The 16,441-nt window shown below is 50.0% G+C and overlaps 9 protein-coding genes across 9 annotated transcripts; 3 read left to right on the top strand and 6 right to left on the bottom strand.

The window, feature by feature from the left end:
• Positions 1-366: 366 nt before the first annotated feature.
• On the bottom strand, positions 367-2,270 carry BO83DRAFT_446650 (sugar porter family MFS transporter; the record flags this gene model as incomplete). The annotated part of the gene is made up of 5 exons (XM_025536607.1): positions 367-860; positions 920-1,500; positions 1,545-1,782; positions 1,838-2,114; positions 2,166-2,270. 5 exons carry the CDS (start codon positions 2,268-2,270, stop codon positions 463-465), a joined length of 1,599 nt encoding a protein of 532 aa, XP_025387182.1. The 3' UTR covers positions 367-462.
• A 349-nt stretch (positions 2,271-2,619) lies between these two features.
• BO83DRAFT_446641 (Zn(II)2Cys6 transcription factor) lies at positions 2,620-5,055 on the top strand (the record flags this gene model as incomplete). Its single annotated transcript, XM_025536606.1, has 6 exons — positions 2,620-2,756; positions 2,809-3,517; positions 3,590-3,643; positions 3,703-4,360; positions 4,424-4,612; positions 4,874-5,055. 6 exons carry the CDS (start codon positions 2,620-2,622, stop codon positions 5,053-5,055), a joined length of 1,929 nt encoding a protein of 642 aa, XP_025387181.1.
• Positions 5,044-6,226, bottom strand: BO83DRAFT_339593 (SMP-30/gluconolactonase/LRE family protein). Its single transcript, XM_025528550.1, has 2 exons — positions 5,453-6,226; positions 5,044-5,391 (listed from the first exon to the last, which is right to left on the bottom strand). The coding sequence occupies exons 1-2, from the start codon at positions 6,148-6,150 to the stop codon at positions 5,085-5,087; spliced, it is 1,005 nt and encodes a 334-aa protein (XP_025387180.1). The 5' UTR covers positions 6,151-6,226; the 3' UTR covers positions 5,044-5,084.
• Positions 6,227-6,431: 205 nt separating this feature from the next.
• BO83DRAFT_339590 (class II fructose-bisphosphate aldolase) lies at positions 6,432-7,461 on the top strand. The gene is made up of 2 exons (XM_025528549.1): positions 6,432-7,028; positions 7,089-7,461. Exons 1-2 carry the CDS (start codon positions 6,442-6,444, stop codon positions 7,357-7,359), a joined length of 858 nt encoding a protein of 285 aa, XP_025387179.1. The 5' UTR covers positions 6,432-6,441; the 3' UTR covers positions 7,360-7,461.
• A 122-nt stretch (positions 7,462-7,583) lies between these two features.
• On the bottom strand, positions 7,584-8,495 carry BO83DRAFT_339586 (SDR family NAD(P)-dependent oxidoreductase). The gene is made up of 2 exons (XM_025528548.1): positions 8,112-8,495; positions 7,584-8,056 (listed from the first exon to the last, which is right to left on the bottom strand). Exons 1-2 carry the CDS (start codon positions 8,456-8,458, stop codon positions 7,594-7,596), a joined length of 810 nt encoding a protein of 269 aa, XP_025387178.1. The 5' UTR covers positions 8,459-8,495; the 3' UTR covers positions 7,584-7,593.
• A 206-nt stretch (positions 8,496-8,701) lies between these two features.
• On the top strand, positions 8,702-9,716 carry BO83DRAFT_417820 (short chain alcohol dehydrogenase; the record flags this gene model as incomplete). The annotated part of the gene is made up of 4 exons (XM_025534778.1): positions 8,702-8,835; positions 8,884-9,305; positions 9,356-9,656; positions 9,709-9,716. The coding sequence occupies exons 1-4, from the start codon at positions 8,754-8,756 to the stop codon at positions 9,714-9,716; spliced, it is 813 nt and encodes a 270-aa protein (XP_025387177.1). The 5' UTR covers positions 8,702-8,753.
• Positions 9,717-10,114: 398 nt separating this feature from the next.
• Positions 10,115-11,286, bottom strand: BO83DRAFT_362523 (aldo/keto reductase; the record flags this gene model as incomplete). Its single annotated transcript, XM_025529516.1, has 2 exons — positions 10,633-11,286; positions 10,115-10,576 (listed from the first exon to the last, which is right to left on the bottom strand). Exons 1-2 carry the CDS (start codon positions 11,242-11,244, stop codon positions 10,115-10,117), a joined length of 1,074 nt encoding a protein of 357 aa, XP_025387176.1. The 5' UTR covers positions 11,245-11,286.
• A 717-nt stretch (positions 11,287-12,003) lies between these two features.
• Positions 12,004-13,466, bottom strand: BO83DRAFT_339578 (uncharacterized protein; the record flags this gene model as incomplete). Its single annotated transcript, XM_025528547.1, has 4 exons — positions 12,004-12,578; positions 12,639-12,756; positions 12,816-13,191; positions 13,248-13,466. The coding sequence occupies 4 exons, from the start codon at positions 13,464-13,466 to the stop codon at positions 12,107-12,109; spliced, it is 1,185 nt and encodes a 394-aa protein (XP_025387175.1). The 3' UTR covers positions 12,004-12,106.
• Positions 13,467-14,550: 1,084 nt separating this feature from the next.
• BO83DRAFT_362518 (uncharacterized protein) lies at positions 14,551-15,780 on the bottom strand (the record flags this gene model as incomplete). The annotated part of the gene is made up of 2 exons (XM_025529515.1): positions 15,197-15,780; positions 14,551-15,124 (listed from the first exon to the last, which is right to left on the bottom strand). Exons 1-2 carry the CDS (start codon positions 15,694-15,696, stop codon positions 14,551-14,553), a joined length of 1,074 nt encoding a protein of 357 aa, XP_025387174.1. The 5' UTR covers positions 15,697-15,780.
• Positions 15,781-16,441: the final 661 nt, after the last annotated feature.

Raw genomic sequence — 16,441 nt, 5'->3', positions numbered from 1 at the left:
GTCACTTGTGTTTAGTGGAGGATGGATAGGCAGGGGCCTTGAACTGTTGGGTAGCCCCCGAGACGGGGGCTTGTCGATCAGTCTTGCCACACCCCAGCATAGCAAAAATCTCATAATCCTGCCAATGTCCCGAAGCTATATTAATAGAGGGATGAAATTCTTTACTTGTGGAATTATTATTAATGGGTTTGCTATGCAGAAGGGATGAGTCAGAGAAGAAAGCATACGGCGGCTGGATGAGCTACTTGGGGATCGAAACTGATGAGATAACATGGAGAAATGCTCATATCCATTCACTAGTGTCCTACCCCACAACGAAATAATAGAAAATGAGAGCAAGAGGAGTACTATATAAAGCCAGCTAGATAAATCACGAAGACGTGACCCAGCATTTGACGTCAGAGGGCAAAGTTCTCCTTTTCGAAGATAGTCGTTGCGTTCTTATCAACTCAAGGCCTACATTTAAGCCATCACCGTGGTCGCATTCTCCACATGCTGCGCTGATTCTACCATATCACCTTCCTTAGCCCGAATAACATGCTCATCTCGAACTTGGTATCTCGCAGGACGTTTGCGCGAAATTGCTTCCCTATCGAAGCAGACGAAAAGTGGTGGATTCCCACGATAGTAGTCATCCATGTCCTCCAACGTACGTCCTGCTGTCTCCGGATAGAAGACATAAATGACAGGAACCATCGCTGCGTTCAACGCGATCCAAATCGTATAGAATCGCCATCTAAGGTTCTGTATACCGATTGGGGTTATCTCGACGACCATGAAATTGAAAATCCAGTTTGTAGCTGCTCCGAGTGCGGCGCCCTTGGTTCGCATCGTAAGGGAGTTGATCTCCGTTGGGTACACTAGAAATTTTATTAGCGTACCGCGTGAGCACATATCAAAAGAAAGGTCTCAGACATACACCATGGCACGCCTTGCATGCCGATTCCAAAGAATACATAATACAAGAAGAAGAAGGCAACTGAGGCAGACGCCACTTCATATTGATGTAGGTAGCCAGGCATCTCATTATACCGAATGAGAGCTGTGATGAAGGTGTAGCAGAGACACTGGCCCGTGGCACCAAACATCAACAGGGCTCGACGGCCCAAACGTTCAACATTCGGTATACCGATCATTGAAAAGCATAAATACTGAACGCTATTACATGCTGTCAAGAGTCTTGCTAACGACTCACTCATACCAACTGATTTAGTCAGTACTGTAGGTAGGTAGTAGGAAGTCACATTGATTCCTGAGAACTGTTGCATCGCTTGAGCTCCCATGCCGAGGATAAGTCTGCGGATGGTCTTGGTGCCTGACCGTTCATGGGCGCGTCCGCGCAGTATTTCACTGAAGCTGACGCTGTTTGCTCGCTCATATTCCACACTGTATTGAATCTCACTGGTTTGGAATTGAACGAAGGGATCGTTGGTGGCTTTGTTCTCAAGATCTGCGATGATCTGTACAGCTGCTTCTTCTTGGCCGTGGGCAATAAGCCACCTGGGAATGTCAGTACGATCTGTTACAACTGACAGTTTACATACCTTGGGGACTCAGGTAACCATGGAACTGTGAGAGCGAGTATGATTATGAAGATGAACTGGAACGACAGGGGGAAGCGCCAGGACACAGGGCCACTGGCGAACGAGAGTCCGTAGTTGAGCCAATTGGCAAGTGAAAACCCAACAAGGACAAGGACATTCTCTAGGATAACCAATTTTCCCCGCCAATGCACATTCGATGTTTCAACCTGCCAAATGGGTGCAGTCGATGTGTTCAGACCTGGGTGGTGTCATGGTTAGTGTCTATACTCCAGGAAATACTGGAGAGGAGATACCATTTCCAATTCCCGCAATGACTCGGCCTGCCATCATTTGGCCCACACTGTATGAGGAAGCTTGCAAAAGGGCACCAATTGCCATCACAGTAGTCCCAACGAGAACCGTCTTTCGGCGCCCTAACCGCTCACCAAGCCAGTATGCACAGATAGATCCGAGAAAGCAGCCAACATCGTAAATCGCAGTGACAGTGCCAAGAAGACTGGTCTTAGAAGGACCTTCAAGATTGTGTAGTTGCAAAAAATCTTGGGATATCACGACTCCGCTGAAAACACCCTATATCAGGATCAGCCGTGCACTAGAGAACTTTGTACTATAGTAACTGACCTGATCATAGCCATACAGGGTCATGTCAGCACCACAGGCTAGAGTGATCCAAAAGGTTACCCACCCCCCTCGAAGACCGAAATACGGGGTCTTGAGATTGAACATGATGGTTATAATTTTATGAAAATTCATCATTTTCTTACACGTGCCGGCTTGAAGGTTACGGCCATAATATATCCTTTCATCCTCTCCTTACTTTCATCCGGGTATGCGGCAATCCGAGGTAACCACTGTGTCAATAACATACAACATTATTACTATCATACAACTGATATCAAAAAGCATCTTCAATGCCATAGTAGCACTGGGAAGTATACAGTGATGGTTTTGTCGATCCCATAAGGCGCGGGGTAATGCGGGGGATCACGTGGAATCAGCAAGGAATGAGAATGGAATAGATCGACATTCAGCATGTGTCCCCGTCTCGGGGACACTGTTCTCTGGATGAGCGGAAATGGATACAGATTATCAACTCGATGGTAGTTGCAGTGCATGGCCGTATGGTATCCCGGTCATGGCTTCTCAATCGCCCTGTAGGCGGCCACGCACACGCAAGTCTCGCGGCCGCGGGTTGCGGACTAAGAATGGCTGGTGAGTGACCCGTGCCGAAGACGCGTTACACGGTTTAATATAATGAATACAGCATAACATGTCGTAAGCGACATCTGAAGTGCGATGAAGTCAAGCCGATATGTGGTCCTTGCGTCAAAAAGGACAAGACCTGTGAATATCCCGCATCAGGCCGTCGCAATAATGACAGCTCAGCCTCCGACCGGACCATTGCCGCTGCTGTTCCGGTGTCAGATCAAGATCCAACAGCATCTCCGAAACAAGCCAGCGCTCATGTATTGCATGACGTCTCCACAGAAATAACATCCTACGAACGACATGAGCCACCTGTTCTGGCGTGGAGCTGCTCAGATGCAGAGACCAATCCTCCTTCGTTAGCGGTCCTGAATCACCTAACAGGGGGCGACTTGCCTTCCGGTCAGAGCCCCATCGCCTTTCAACATAACTATCCCTCTCCCTCGAACGCGTCTTTCGCCGCAGTGAGATGGTTTGGGCTCTTGGCGAGTGATGCTGCAAGGGACAGCCCGCAGCTGCCCTCTGTGAATAACTCTGGCACTCACAACCAGCCTGTCAATCACCTGGAAATCGATGGTCTGAGCCAGCCCTATTCGCTGCAATATGCGACACAGGTGCTTGATAGTACCCTTGACTCCAGCGCGAGCAATGGCCTAACAGGTCCCCAAGATGGTAGCGCGGTAGAGGAGGAAATAATCTGGCAGTCACGGGAGGCAATTGAGCTCCTGCCTAACGAACATGTCTTGTTCGAATACTTTATAAATCAAGTGTGCCCTTGGGTTAGCATACTCATATTTCTGTTCCAAAGATTAACGAGATAGCCTAATATTTTCTAACAGCTCGATCTCTTCGATCCTACCAGTCAGTTTTCCACATTGGTCGCGCACTTGGCCGTAAGCCACTCATTGCTATCCGTCGGAATGATATAGCAGCAGACTGACAATCCGTCAAGATACATAATGCTGGACTCATGAATGCCATTCTCGCCCTCGCATTCCGGCACCTAGCACTGAATCCTCGCCTGGATCAAGTAAACATGCCGAACAAAGAAGCTGCGGCTCTACAATACTACTACCAAACACTGCACTATGTCCAACGAGCCATGCAATTCTCCAGCTACAAGACTAGCCTAGAACTCCTTGCAACAGCACTGATCATCTCCGCCTACGAAATGCTCGACAACTCCACCAACGACTGGGAACGGCACCTCGAAGGCGTCTTCCTCATACAAAGGTCCCAGACAATCCACGGCGAGTCTGGCGGCCTACACTCCGCTGTATGGTGGGCCTGGCTCTGCCAGGACATCTGGGCTGCATTCCGCGAAAAACGGAAAACATTGACATTTTGGGTTCCGCAGAAACCCCTCTCTGCGCTGTTGCCGCACGAGCTTGCTATGCGTGCTATTTATATTACTGCAAAGGTGATTAGTTATTGCGCAGAGACCACGACCGAGGAGAACAGACAACGTCGAGCTGACGATGCTAACCGGCTTCGTGCCATGCTTGAGAATTGGCGACAGCACCGAACCGTGGAGTTCTCGCCCCTACCACTAGGTGCAAGCGAGTATTCGTCGTACTTTCGGCCGCTTTGGATTCGTCCTGCTGCTTTTGGTATGTTCAATCCCAGAAATAGACGTTGGGCTAACGAGGTACACTGACTGATTTGTTTTCTAGGACTGGCAGTTCAGTTCTTCAGCGCGTCGTGTTTACTTCTATTGGCACATGAGCCCAGCATGGGAGGACTGGACCAGTACCTTGAACGCCAAAGCGCCATCAAGTACTATGTGGAGGATATTTGTGGGATTGCTGTGACCTTAAAAGATAATGCGTCTAGCTTGATGTCATCTCAGGCTGTATTTATCGGTATGTGATAGGGAGGCGCTACCGCCATATCGGGCAAGCTCTCCGCCTTGATTGGACAGGTAAGGCTCGCTCAGAAGACCAGAAGAAGCCCTACCGCCTGCCACTTTTATATCCACTACTGCTATCATGCCTTGAATCATGAGCAAGGCGGCAGGGTTTCTGCATGTCCTAAAAGCAAGCCTTGCCATTTCAAGTAGGCGGGGAGGGTGACATGAGCGGAGAGCGCTGAGTGTCTTTCACGTGACTGACTCATCGCAGCAGGAATCTTTACTCAGGAGAAGCGTGCTCGGGACGATATCCTCGAGCTGCTAGAATCTTGTCGAGCAAGAACTGGCTGGCCGGTTAGATCATTGGGAGTGGAGCTACAGGGGCTTTGGGAAAGCCAGGATGCTAAAGCCGCTGCTGGTGGGAAACAGTTTATCCGGGCCGGTGCAGCCTCATAACATGGTTGATCACTAGTTACTTATCCAGTCTACAGACCAAGTAATGCCCCCTTGATCCCAGCCCCAAGCTGGACCCTCCATAAACGGTGCTCATTCAGCGCAAATATCTCTCCGTTTCTGCCAAAGCAGAAGTTGGCTACCCCACCATCGATGAGAATGCGACCGAGGAGAACTCCTCCGGGCGACCAGACGTGGATACCATCACCGCAACCACTATACACATTTCCATTCAGATCGCACTTGATCCCATCGGGAATGCCATGATCGGCCATGGCGAAGAGTCGACGGTTGGTGAGGAACGGCTCTCCATGTATCGTGGACACGTCGAAGGCATAGCTACACAACCCTAATCAGTGGACTCCCCAATGACAATACAATAATGATATGTTTCACATACATTGAAGATACCCGATGATCAAACACCGTACCATCCCCATGCAGTCGGTCCGTATCTGTGATATAAACCGTCTTCTCATCTGGGGAGAAACAAATTCCATTCGGCATCCCAAACCCATCAGCCATAGCGCGAGTAGTCCCTTCGCGCGGACACCACCGATACACCTGACACGGTAAACACGGTTCCGGACGATATCCCTGCCTGTAGCCATATATAGGATCCGTAAACCAAATAGAGCCATCAGTATGTACGACCACGTCATTGACCGAGTTGAACGGCCGACCGAAGAAGTCCCCCTTGAGCAGTTCCGTTGCGTACGGAGCAGTGATGGACATCTGATACAACCCACTGGGCTGGGTCATGGACCCCTGCCCGCAGAAGAGAATATGATCTCTGCCGTAGTTGATGCCGCCATTTCCCATAGGGATCTCGGTGGGGATTTCCTCGTAGGTGATGGGGTTGGTGTTCAGGTCAACGCGGGTGATGTAGACTTTCTGCTCGGTTTTGCTGCCATTAAGAGCGACGCATTGGTTGCTGGTGATCCAGAGGTTGTTCGTCTCGGGGATGTAGATTCCGGCTTCGTGTGCAAAGGGGTAGTTGCGGTGTTCTGCTAATAGTTCGAGGGTGGGGGTTGGGCCGGTGATTGCGTCGAAGTCTTTGTGGTGGGATTGGAACCCTGTTATTTCACTGTCAGTCATTGTGAGATATTTCGTCACGCTGATTGAGTTTTGAAGATAGTACGCTATTGTGTAGGTGATCAGAACAAGAATTATAGTCAGTGTTCAGTGAGTATAAAAAGTGGCGAACAGAACAGTGGAGGGGAAAGATGGGGAGAGAAACTGGGGAGTCGGGGTAACTCCGGTCCTCGTCTCGAGGCCATCCCCGCCCCACCAGGAGTTCATCTCCGAAGAGTATAAGACCGTCGATCAACACAAGCATCCATGGTATGACAACTTACCCGTCTAAATAATTGAATGCTCCTCGCAACGATGTCCTGGAAAGAAGAAAACCGCCACAGGCGCATTCTGCGCAATGCTCACGCGGGCGGATACGGCGTCATCGCTGTCATCGCTTATAACCTCGAACAAATCCTGGGATACATCCGAGCAGCCGAAACAGCGCGCTCGCCTCTCATCATACAATTCTTCCCATGGGCTGTCAAAGCAACTGATGGCTTGATCGTGCGTACCGCTGCAGATGCGGTCAGTCGTGCGACCGTGCCTATCAGCATCCACCTCGACCATGCGCAGTCGGAAGACATCATCAAGCAGGCGGCGGATTTGCCATTTGACAGTATCATGGTGGACATGTCACATCATGAGAAGGAGGTCAATCTGCAAAAGACTCGCGAACTGGTGCGATACTGCAATGAGCGCCAGAAAGTCACCGAAGCTGAGCCGGGGCGTATTGAAGGAGGTGAAGACGGGGTCATGGATACGGCAGGGCTGGAGGCCTGTATGACCACTGCTGAAGAGGTGGATGAGTTTATTGACACGGGCGTGGATGTGCTTGCTCCGGCTATTGGCAATGTCCATGGCGAATATGGTCCCCGTGGCCCGCAGTTGGATTTTGAGCGGTGAGTTTGGCAGTTACTCGTGATGATTGGAACAATCATGTTGCTGACTTACAGTGGCAGGTTTGGGAAGATTCGCAGTCAGGTCAATGGGAGAGTATGTTTGGCGATTCATGGTACGAATGGGTTCCCGCCTGAGCTGATACAGCGCTGCGTGGCGGCTGGTGTGGCCAAGATCAATGTGAACCGGCTTGTGTTGGATGGTTACTATGATCATCTTCGAGATAATGTGGGGAAGATACCACATACCCAGCTCATCGAGGAGGGGATCCAGAAAGTGGCGGATTTGACTGCAAAGTGGATGGAGATTTGCGGGTCTGCGGGTAAGGCGTGAGGCACAGTTGAATCGAAATATGATATAGTCAGAACTTTAGACTGCATTGATTGAGTCTAGCGATGATTCACCATCCCTTTCTGCGAGCATTTACAAGTGGTGATGTTTGGTAGCTTACAACTACTACATTCAAGAGCTGGCTGCATTTACCTATAATATATACCAGACAGTAATGAAAGTTTATGAGCGAGGAGATAGTACCTAATAAATGCAGGATACTATTTCCATACCAAACTATTGCAGATTACTGAACATCCCACCATCCGCCAACAACCCCGTGGCATTGACATATCGACTCATCTCCTCGCAAGCCAGGAACACAGCTGGGCCAGCCATATCGTCCGGGTTCCCAATCCGCCCCAACGGAATACGCGCCTCGAGCGCAGCCTTCTTAGAAGGGTTCTTCATATCATGATCAGCCAGCTGAGTCGCGATGGTCCCTGGCATCAGAGCATTGCATCTGATACGATTCTTGCCAAGTGAAATAGCCATAGACTGCATCATAGAAAGCACAGCGGCTTTAGTGGGGGTATAGTGAGTCTGAAGGCCTCCACCAACCAGCGCGCTGACGGAAGAGATACCGATGATGGAGCCACCGTGGCCCTGCTTGACCATCTGCCGCGCAGCTGCTTGACAGGAATAGAAGCAGCCTTTGATGTTGACGTCGATGCTGTGATCGAGGAGAGATGGATCAATTCTGGATGTGTTAGCTGTCAGTCTTCTGTAATTCACGGTTGGAATGATAGTCTGACTGGAGGAATTCAGCTTGTTTGAATACGCCAGCATTGGCCACAAAAATGTCCAGCTTGCCCCATTGAGAGACAGCTTCTTTGACGAGGTTTATGCTGGTTTCTGGGACGGTCACATCGCCGGGGATCTCGAGGATCTTGCCAGCCGCGATTCCGCTCTGTTGGATGGATTTGACTTCATCGAGTAGAGTGTGCCGATGCAATTCATCTTGGGGGAGGCCGAGATGGTTGACCGCGACATTGCAGCCTTGTGTGATGTATGCCAATGCGATCGCGCGCCCAATTCCTGTGGTGCCGCCGGTGATAGCAGCTGTTTTGCCCTTGAGTAGATTGCAAGCTGGTAAAGCCATTGCGGCGAACTGTTCACAAATGAGCCCTCAAAGGATAAGACCGTTTCCTGTGCAATATAGTGACCGGAGCACCTTTTCAAGTCATGCAATGCAATCGTTGTTCCCGTCTCGAGGCAATGCATCCCCGCGCTTCCCCGCCTCTCCGCGTCTCGGGAGTTCCCCGACTCGAGTGATCAAGTACCAGCAGATGATCAAAACATGTTATAAAATGACTAGTAAATGCCTTATACAAGGTAAAATTATCGTTATTTGAAGATATTACCACTATCCTATCAATCATATTGATATCATCACGATGACCTCCTCGGACTTCAACGAAACACCCCAGCCCAACGCTGTCCAGACCCAGGTCAGCCTCGGTGGAAAGGTTATTGCAAGTAGGTAGTCAATGAACACAGCAGCCACAAATATCTAATTTGTCCCAGTAACCGGCGCCAATCGTGGGATCGGCCTTGGTATCGCAGAATGCTGTCTCACCAATGGTGCCGCCAAAGTCTACTCGATCGACATCGGCGAGACAGGGGAGGACTTCGTCGCCCTAGAAAAGCGCTACCCAGGGCAACTCAGGGCCATTAACGCAAATGTAACCGAGGAGGCCATCATCACCGCAGCTATCGACAAGATCATCGAAGAGGCTGGCGCGCTTCACGGTATGGTAGTCAATGCCGGTCGCACCCACCACAAGGCTGCTTTGGATTTCACCAAGGAGGAGATTGAGACTCTTTTCAACGTGAACCTCTTCGGAGCATTCTATAGTGCCCGTGCTGCGGCGCGTGCTTTTATTAAGCTTGATATCAAGGGGTCGATTGTCTTTACTGCGTCGATGGCTTCGTACCGACCGAATAAGGTTTGTTGTTACTTAAAGTCTGGGGTAAGTCATGACTTACGATGTACTAGCGCGTTCCATCCACTCCGTATGGCGCTTCCAAGGCTGGTGTCCGAAACATGACTCACACGCTGGCCATGGAATGGGCTCAGTATGGCATCCGGGTCAACAGTGTTTCGCCAGGTTTGGTAAAAACTGCTATGACATATTGGGTACCACAGCAGCCCGACTGGGAGCAGCAACTCAAATATTATGGAGGATTTCCCCGGCTGGCGGAGGTGCAGGAGCTGGGGGGTGCTTATGTGTATCTGCTGAGTGATGCTGCTAGCTACACAACTTCGATTGATATTCCAGTGAATGGGGTGATTGGAAGTAAGTGTTTCACTGTTCTTTTTAGGTTTAGGTGTGATACTGACTTGAACAGTTTGTTGAAAATAAATCTTTGCGGCGAGGTCTTGTTTTCAAGGGTTCATGTTGTTGAGCTCGTTTACTAGGGGATCCATATAGTGCTCTAATATAGGCTGATATTCCCCCCATTTGTTTGTTTTCATAGACTACCGATTGGATGAAACCGTCAAACGCTCTACCTTGCGCGCGGAACGAGGTCTTTTATTGCGGTGTCGCGTGCAAATATTCAGACGTATCATAACCATGTGGAGCGCCTTTGTTTCACGTAGGCAAGGCAAAAGAATCTTGCAGCTTCAGTCGGACGCCCCATATTTTATAAGCAATGACTGATTCATTCCATTCCATTCATAATTCGCAAATCATGCTATTGAAACCAATAAGCTTTCACAGGAAAAGTGGTATGAACCCCGTCCTACTAGATCCTAGTGCGTCCTCCCCTTGACAGTACCATCGATCCCTTCCAAATCGCTATACAATCGCCACTCATAATCAAAACTCGGGTCATTGAAACGCGCCTTCGCATCCAGAGTAGCAATCTGAGCCATATCCTCCGCATCGAGCTCGAAGTCAGCAGCCAAATTCTCCTCGATCTGCCAATCGATCACAGTTTTGGGGATGACCGAACGGCCACTGTTGATTCCCCACGCAAGAACAACCTGCACAGGACTCTTGCCATACTTCTGACCGATTGCTTTGAGAATGGGCTGGTCAATAACCCGCATCATGTGCGCGATTTCCTTCGACCATCCTGCCTGACGGTAGAAGTCGTTCATGTTACCTAGAGGACTGAACTGAACGACGTGGATGCCCTTTTCGCGAAGCCATTCGTTGAAGGCTTTCTGCTGGAGGTAGGGATGGACTTCCATCTGGTGCACGGCGGGGACCTGCACTTATCAGTTACGCCCAATCATCAAAACAAAAGGAAAAGAAGGTGACTTACAGTAGAAGTCTCCCTAAGCAACGTCTCGATCTCACCCTTACTAAAATTCGATACCCCAATGGCCTTCACCTTTCCCGTCTCGACCACCTTCTCCAAGGCTCTCCACGTATCCACAAACGTAGTCTCCCCATGAATCATTCTCCCCTCCGCATCACGAGGGAACCTATCTTCACCCCGCTTAAACGTGCACGGATAATGCATCAGTAACAGATCAACATAAGGCGTATCCAAGTCCCGCAAAGAATCATCCACCGCGCGCTCGACATCATCGGGGTGAAAATCATTACACCAGAGCTTAGTGCCAAGGAAGATCTCTTCGCGCGGGACGCCACTTTTCTTGATTCCTCTGCCGACTTGCTTTTCTACGCCGTAGACACGCGCTGTGTCAATGAGCCGCATACCATGCTGCAGAACTTGGCAGACGGTGTCTTCCTGAGAGTCGGGGTCTTGGAAAGTGCCAATTCCGAGAGCGGGGATTTTGGCGCCCGTGTTGAGGGTGTATGTTGTGCGGGTTGTGGGCGGGCGAGTGGCACTTGTTGGTTTGATGGACACGATTGGGTCCTTGAGTGTTTGGGGGCCGGTGGCGTTGGCTGCTGCGGTGGCTGTAGCCATGTTGGGTGTGTTGTAGGTAGGTGGTACTAAGCTGTGTAGGCTGTGGTTTGTTCGGTTTTGTGACGGCCGAATTGAGGAGAATCGACTGGGGTAAATATATCCCTCATTGGTATGTGGTATACGGTGAGGGCGAATATATCTGCACTGGTCGTAAGGCTATAAGCCACTGCGAGGGCGAAACATTCCAACGTAAGCAGCAAGCTGTAAGCCTGCATGACGCCGTGTCGGTGCTAATCTGTAGTGAGATCTGGCGGCGGCTACTAATAGCGGCCGCCGGCTACTGTGACCTCCTATCTGACGAGATAAGTGTAACGGATGAACATCGAAATCCAAATGTAAAGATTAATGTATGTCGTGAGATTAGATAGAGAGAAAGTCCAAGTTCATCCTTAGTTATCGCTATATGTTGATCTTGGACGACTCCTTATAACGGTAGATTCGGACAGATTGAAAAATACCTTCCAAATAACATTTAATACACTTTCAAGCTCATACAGAAAGCTATTAATGTATGATATTATCATATGATTGCAGGATACTGTAAGATGAGAAGCAATTATGCATAGACTTAAATTCCTCCTGGACCCCATCCGCAAACCAGTGAACCTACTCTACTGATAATCAAATTACCCGGTACCGCTAATAGCCGCTGCAGTGGGCGCGAGACGGAGCCATGCCAAGAATCTTATCACATTTTGTCACATTCCATTTTGACTTCAGATCTATCTTGACTGATGTAGTGGTAATTGTGGGGGAGACCTCAAAGCAATGACGACATAAGAATCTACATAGTTACCATGACCAGCAGGGCAAGCCTAAGATTACACAAAACAATTCAAACATGACAAGATGGATCGTGAAGTCAGGTATGTTCAACCTCCGTCAATGGAATCTCATCCGCTACCACAGTAACCTCCACCTTCTTCACAATCCCAGGCACATGTCGATCGAGAAACTCCCGGTCCCCGGCAAATATATGCGTGGAGATATTAGCCAGGATATGTTGCTCCAAATTCTCCCCGGACTCACTCTGCTGCATATATGGCATGATCCATCTTTTCTTCCAGTCCTGCGTCATTTGACTGACATTAAGCGTCGTGCTCTGCGTAACCTCGCCGTTGTCCATTTTCCTGTGTAGAGTGGGTGCTCTTTTGATGAATTTCTTGACCCAGTGGACAATGAGCGGTCGGAGACAGGGGATTGATGCGGTGATGAGCACGACGCCAGCTTCGACGAACATCCACCGCAGAAGGGTGACGTGGTTGGTGCGTGGGTTGGTCGAGGTCATGATGGTTGGGTATTCGATAGTTTTGACTAGGGAAGCGGCCATGGCTCTGGATGGTTGGGTAATGGTTAGTTGGGGCAAGAGAAGACATGATTAATGTGCCACTCACACTACTCCCAAACTCAGGAGAGATACGAGAACAAGTTTGACCCTGACGTTCCAATTGAACCGCCAGAAGATATAGATGGGGAAAGCAGCGAGCAGGAGATCACAGGCGGAGTTGAAGGCTGTAGAAGTCAATTAGAAAATATGTGTTTTAACGAATGCACAGTGAAAGGAAGCATACCACCCTGAAAATAAGCATAATCAATTTGAACCTTCAACGACATGCAATGGGTGGCTTGGCTCGGGTTGAACAATTCTTCCACATGTGTCGAACATTGAAGTAACAGCAAGAAAACACTGATGACATTGACAACCACCTGCAAGGGCACTAGGGTCCATAGAATTATGCGATGTAATTTTCGCGCTGCCAGCAGCTCGATGAGATAGATGATAAATGCCAAACGACCGGCAGTGGCAGCCAACGTTACCACGGCCTGACTGATAGTGGAATACTTAAGAGAGCTCATCGCGTGATGCAGCTCTAACGAGCTGGCAGTCTTTCCGTACCCATAGTCTACCGCGACACTGGAGAGGGCCGCAGCAATCACAAGCAGAGCCTATGTGTCTCCCTAGAAGTTAGTGACGTCGGAAGAAGACATGTTCATGCACTGACCAGTGCCAACAGAGTGACTATATCACTGATCTGAAAGTTGCCAAACTTGGCATTGCCGAATGAGCGCATGGCCACAACTATAATGGACAATGCACTCATTGTCCAAACAGCAGCCAGCAGCTCTGGGCCAAAGTTGACCGCAGAGCTTGGCTTGGGCGGCGGACTGCCAGTGGTACTATTTCCACCGATTCCATTGTGCGGGGACCCTCCGGCATTCATTTCCGCGGGAAGTCATAGCAGAGAAGAAAAATGGAGTAAAATTCGGCGCATCCACGCATGGGCAACGGACGATAGAAAAGGATTATTGGGGTTTAGAGGCCACGATCATCGCACAGACCTGTAGTGATAGCCAAGCCAGCGAGCGCTATATTCGGTGCCAGATAAGCCCCAGGGCGGAAACAAAGTTGGAGTGGAATCGCACTGGGCAGTTGTGATAGGGCCAAGGCCAGCGGAGAACCACGCGTCGTTCGGGATGTGCGATCGAGGTGCACTGCTTGGTACTGGCCGGTGCAACAAACACGCTCAGCTGGCTATTGTGTGCTGGTCCATCGGGCCCACTGTATTACTCAAAGTTGCTCAACGGCCGGGCGATCGTCGGAATCCACTTTAAGTGAAACGATACCGTTGGGCCCGCGCATCCTCTGGCCCGCACCCACTAACGCAAATTAAGCATATCGGCCGGTTCTTCTTGTGTGCTCTCCGCCCCCTTAATATCATCGACCTGTGGTCCTTCGACCTTCCCCTCTCAGGGTTTAGGCCGTGGCTGACCGTGATTAAGGGATTATCACTGACTAGCTCTGTGTCAGGCTCACTCGACAGCGAAACATTGGAGTTGAACTCAACTATCGCGCGGAGCTAAAAATACCTCTCGGTGTTTCTTAATCTAATGACAACCCATCTAACTGCTGTCCCGTCATATGATGCAGGATAGCATGGGCGAAGACAGAAATGACTAACGAAAACGCCATCATTAGTGCAAATGAAAAGTATGATGCTGCGAGTTCCCCTTTCAAATCCCGGGGCCTGCCAAGATTTTTCAAGCAACTGTGATCTACCTCAATACCGGCTATCTTCATCAGGAACCCCTTGTACAAATGTAAGGTGGTCACTTTAGTACCTCAGCCCTATGTACATATGCTCCGAGAGGTCAAAAGGGTCTATCACCTACTGGGGCTAAGCTGGTCGAAACTGGGTCAAGTATGTGTGCTGAAATTAATATTGAAAATGGTTCAATTCATACGAAGTCCTCTCCAAAAAGCGATTCTGACCTGGAGAAAAATCCACACATTAAAGGACCTCTCAATCACCACTCAGGGCAGGGCTCATTGTCATCATCTCCAGGCGCGGATCCAGAGCCAGCCTTAGAGCCCGACTGAGCACCAGATTGGGGGTTCGACTGCGATCCACGGGAAGATCCAGAAGGGAACGGCGCAGAGCCAAGTCCGGAGCCAGCGCCAGACTTGAAACCAGAGCCGGAGCTGGATTGAGTGGGAGCAGCACCGGATCCAGCGACCGAAGGAGCAATGGACGGCACTGAGACGGATTCCTGAGTGGCCGAGGCGGCAGCTGGGCCAGTCGCCTCATCAGTAGAAACATTACCAGCAGCTGAAGGGGTAGGGGTCGCGTGGGTAGCCACAGACGCAGTGGACGAAGCGACGGCGGTCTGAGAGCCCATGGCAGGAATGCTGATGGTGGCGATGTTCCAGACCTTGCCGCCTTCGCTGGAGGTCAGACCGGTATACGTGGCGCCCGCGCCGGTTGCGATGGTGTCGCCGAAACTGGTGTCCGCCTCACGCAGGGTGATGGTGGTGTTGAGATACAGCTGGTCTGCTACAGTGCCCGTGCAGTCGCTGTCGCATTCAGTGCCGGTGCCATAACTAGCAACGATAGCAAACATGGTCAGTAAACTATGTGGTGCAAGGTCCAATTATCAGTACCGGTCGACCCACCCAGTCATGTATGGTCCTGAAGAATAAGAGTAGCTGGACAGAACAGCACCTGTCAAGGCGTTGGTGACATTCTGGGTCCAGGTCTCGCCATCAGAAGCGAGGTTGTACTCGATACGAACGTGGTCGTTGGCACTGACGGGCGAGCCAGTACCATCCAGTTGTCCAAACGAGCCAAAGATACTGGCGCGCACACACCACTGGCCCGTGGTGGCACCGCACCAGGAGTTGCTAGGCCAGCTTTCGAGCGTGGTCTGGATGAGGTCGCCAGTTCCGTTGCTCATTCCTGGCCAGAGGAATAGCTCGCCATTCTGGGTGGAGGGAGCGACTCCGGGAATGATTGTGGTGACAGCGTTGATAATGTCGGACTTGGTCGGACCCAACGAGACACTGCCTCCCCAGGAGTCCCGCTTGGCGACCTTGGTGGAACTTTGCAGAGCAGCAGGCAGAACGGCACCGAGAACGACGGAGGGAAGAATGGCAAGGGTGCTGAGAACGTGCATGGTGAGCGCTTTGTTAAGTTAGTTGGTATTCAAAGAGTGAATGTAGAATTAAATGATGATAATGAATGGAATGCTTGAGGCCACCAGTGCCGTCAGAACAAGAGAATGATAAGATGTAGTACAGCGAAGAGAATGATAGCAGGTATCTTTCTGTATGAGGACATGGGACAAAGCTTCCTTTATATAAAGTCCAGGCCATGGTCTCGGTTCTCTCGGAAGTAAGGTACTTGATCAAATGTCGGTTTCAGACTAAAGCGAGGGCTGAAACGCCCGCCTGGAAGACATCCGGAACCCGAGCCAATAGGAGGCAAACGCCAGAAATCATATGCTCTCAACCTTGCCTCGTCTGGGCTGTCATTTCCTGTCATTTCCGATTAGGGGAAAGTTACTGCTTCATCTAGAATGTGGATGGCTTCATAGTACTCAAGGTCCTCGGCAGCTGCACCGCAAAAGCTGATCGATGTAGGGATTCCCCTTTTCCAATTGACTAGTAAGGATAACCATTCCCTAAATCCTCTGTGTTTAATACTGCTTCGTAGGGCTTAGTGTCTAATTCCACGGACAGAAACAACAATGTCAACAAAACCCGAAATCTGAATTAAAATTTTCGAGACATAACTACTAACAGCACTCAATGTTCGATTCGTTCTGGGTTTCCGCCTCTTTTGAGTGCTTATTGTGTCCTAATTTTCCTTTGTAATTACGTACACAAATTAACTTATCCGAATAAGCCACTACAACACAA

The sequence above is a fragment of the Aspergillus eucalypticola genome (assembly GCF_003184535.1).
Source record: "Aspergillus eucalypticola CBS 122712 chromosome Unknown BO83scaffold_15, whole genome shotgun sequence".
In the NCBI taxonomy this organism is placed as follows: domain Eukaryota; kingdom Fungi; phylum Ascomycota; class Eurotiomycetes; order Eurotiales; family Aspergillaceae; genus Aspergillus; species Aspergillus eucalypticola.
Note: the sequence above shows the minus strand (reverse complement) of the source record. Positions and strands in the feature narration are given on the sequence as shown.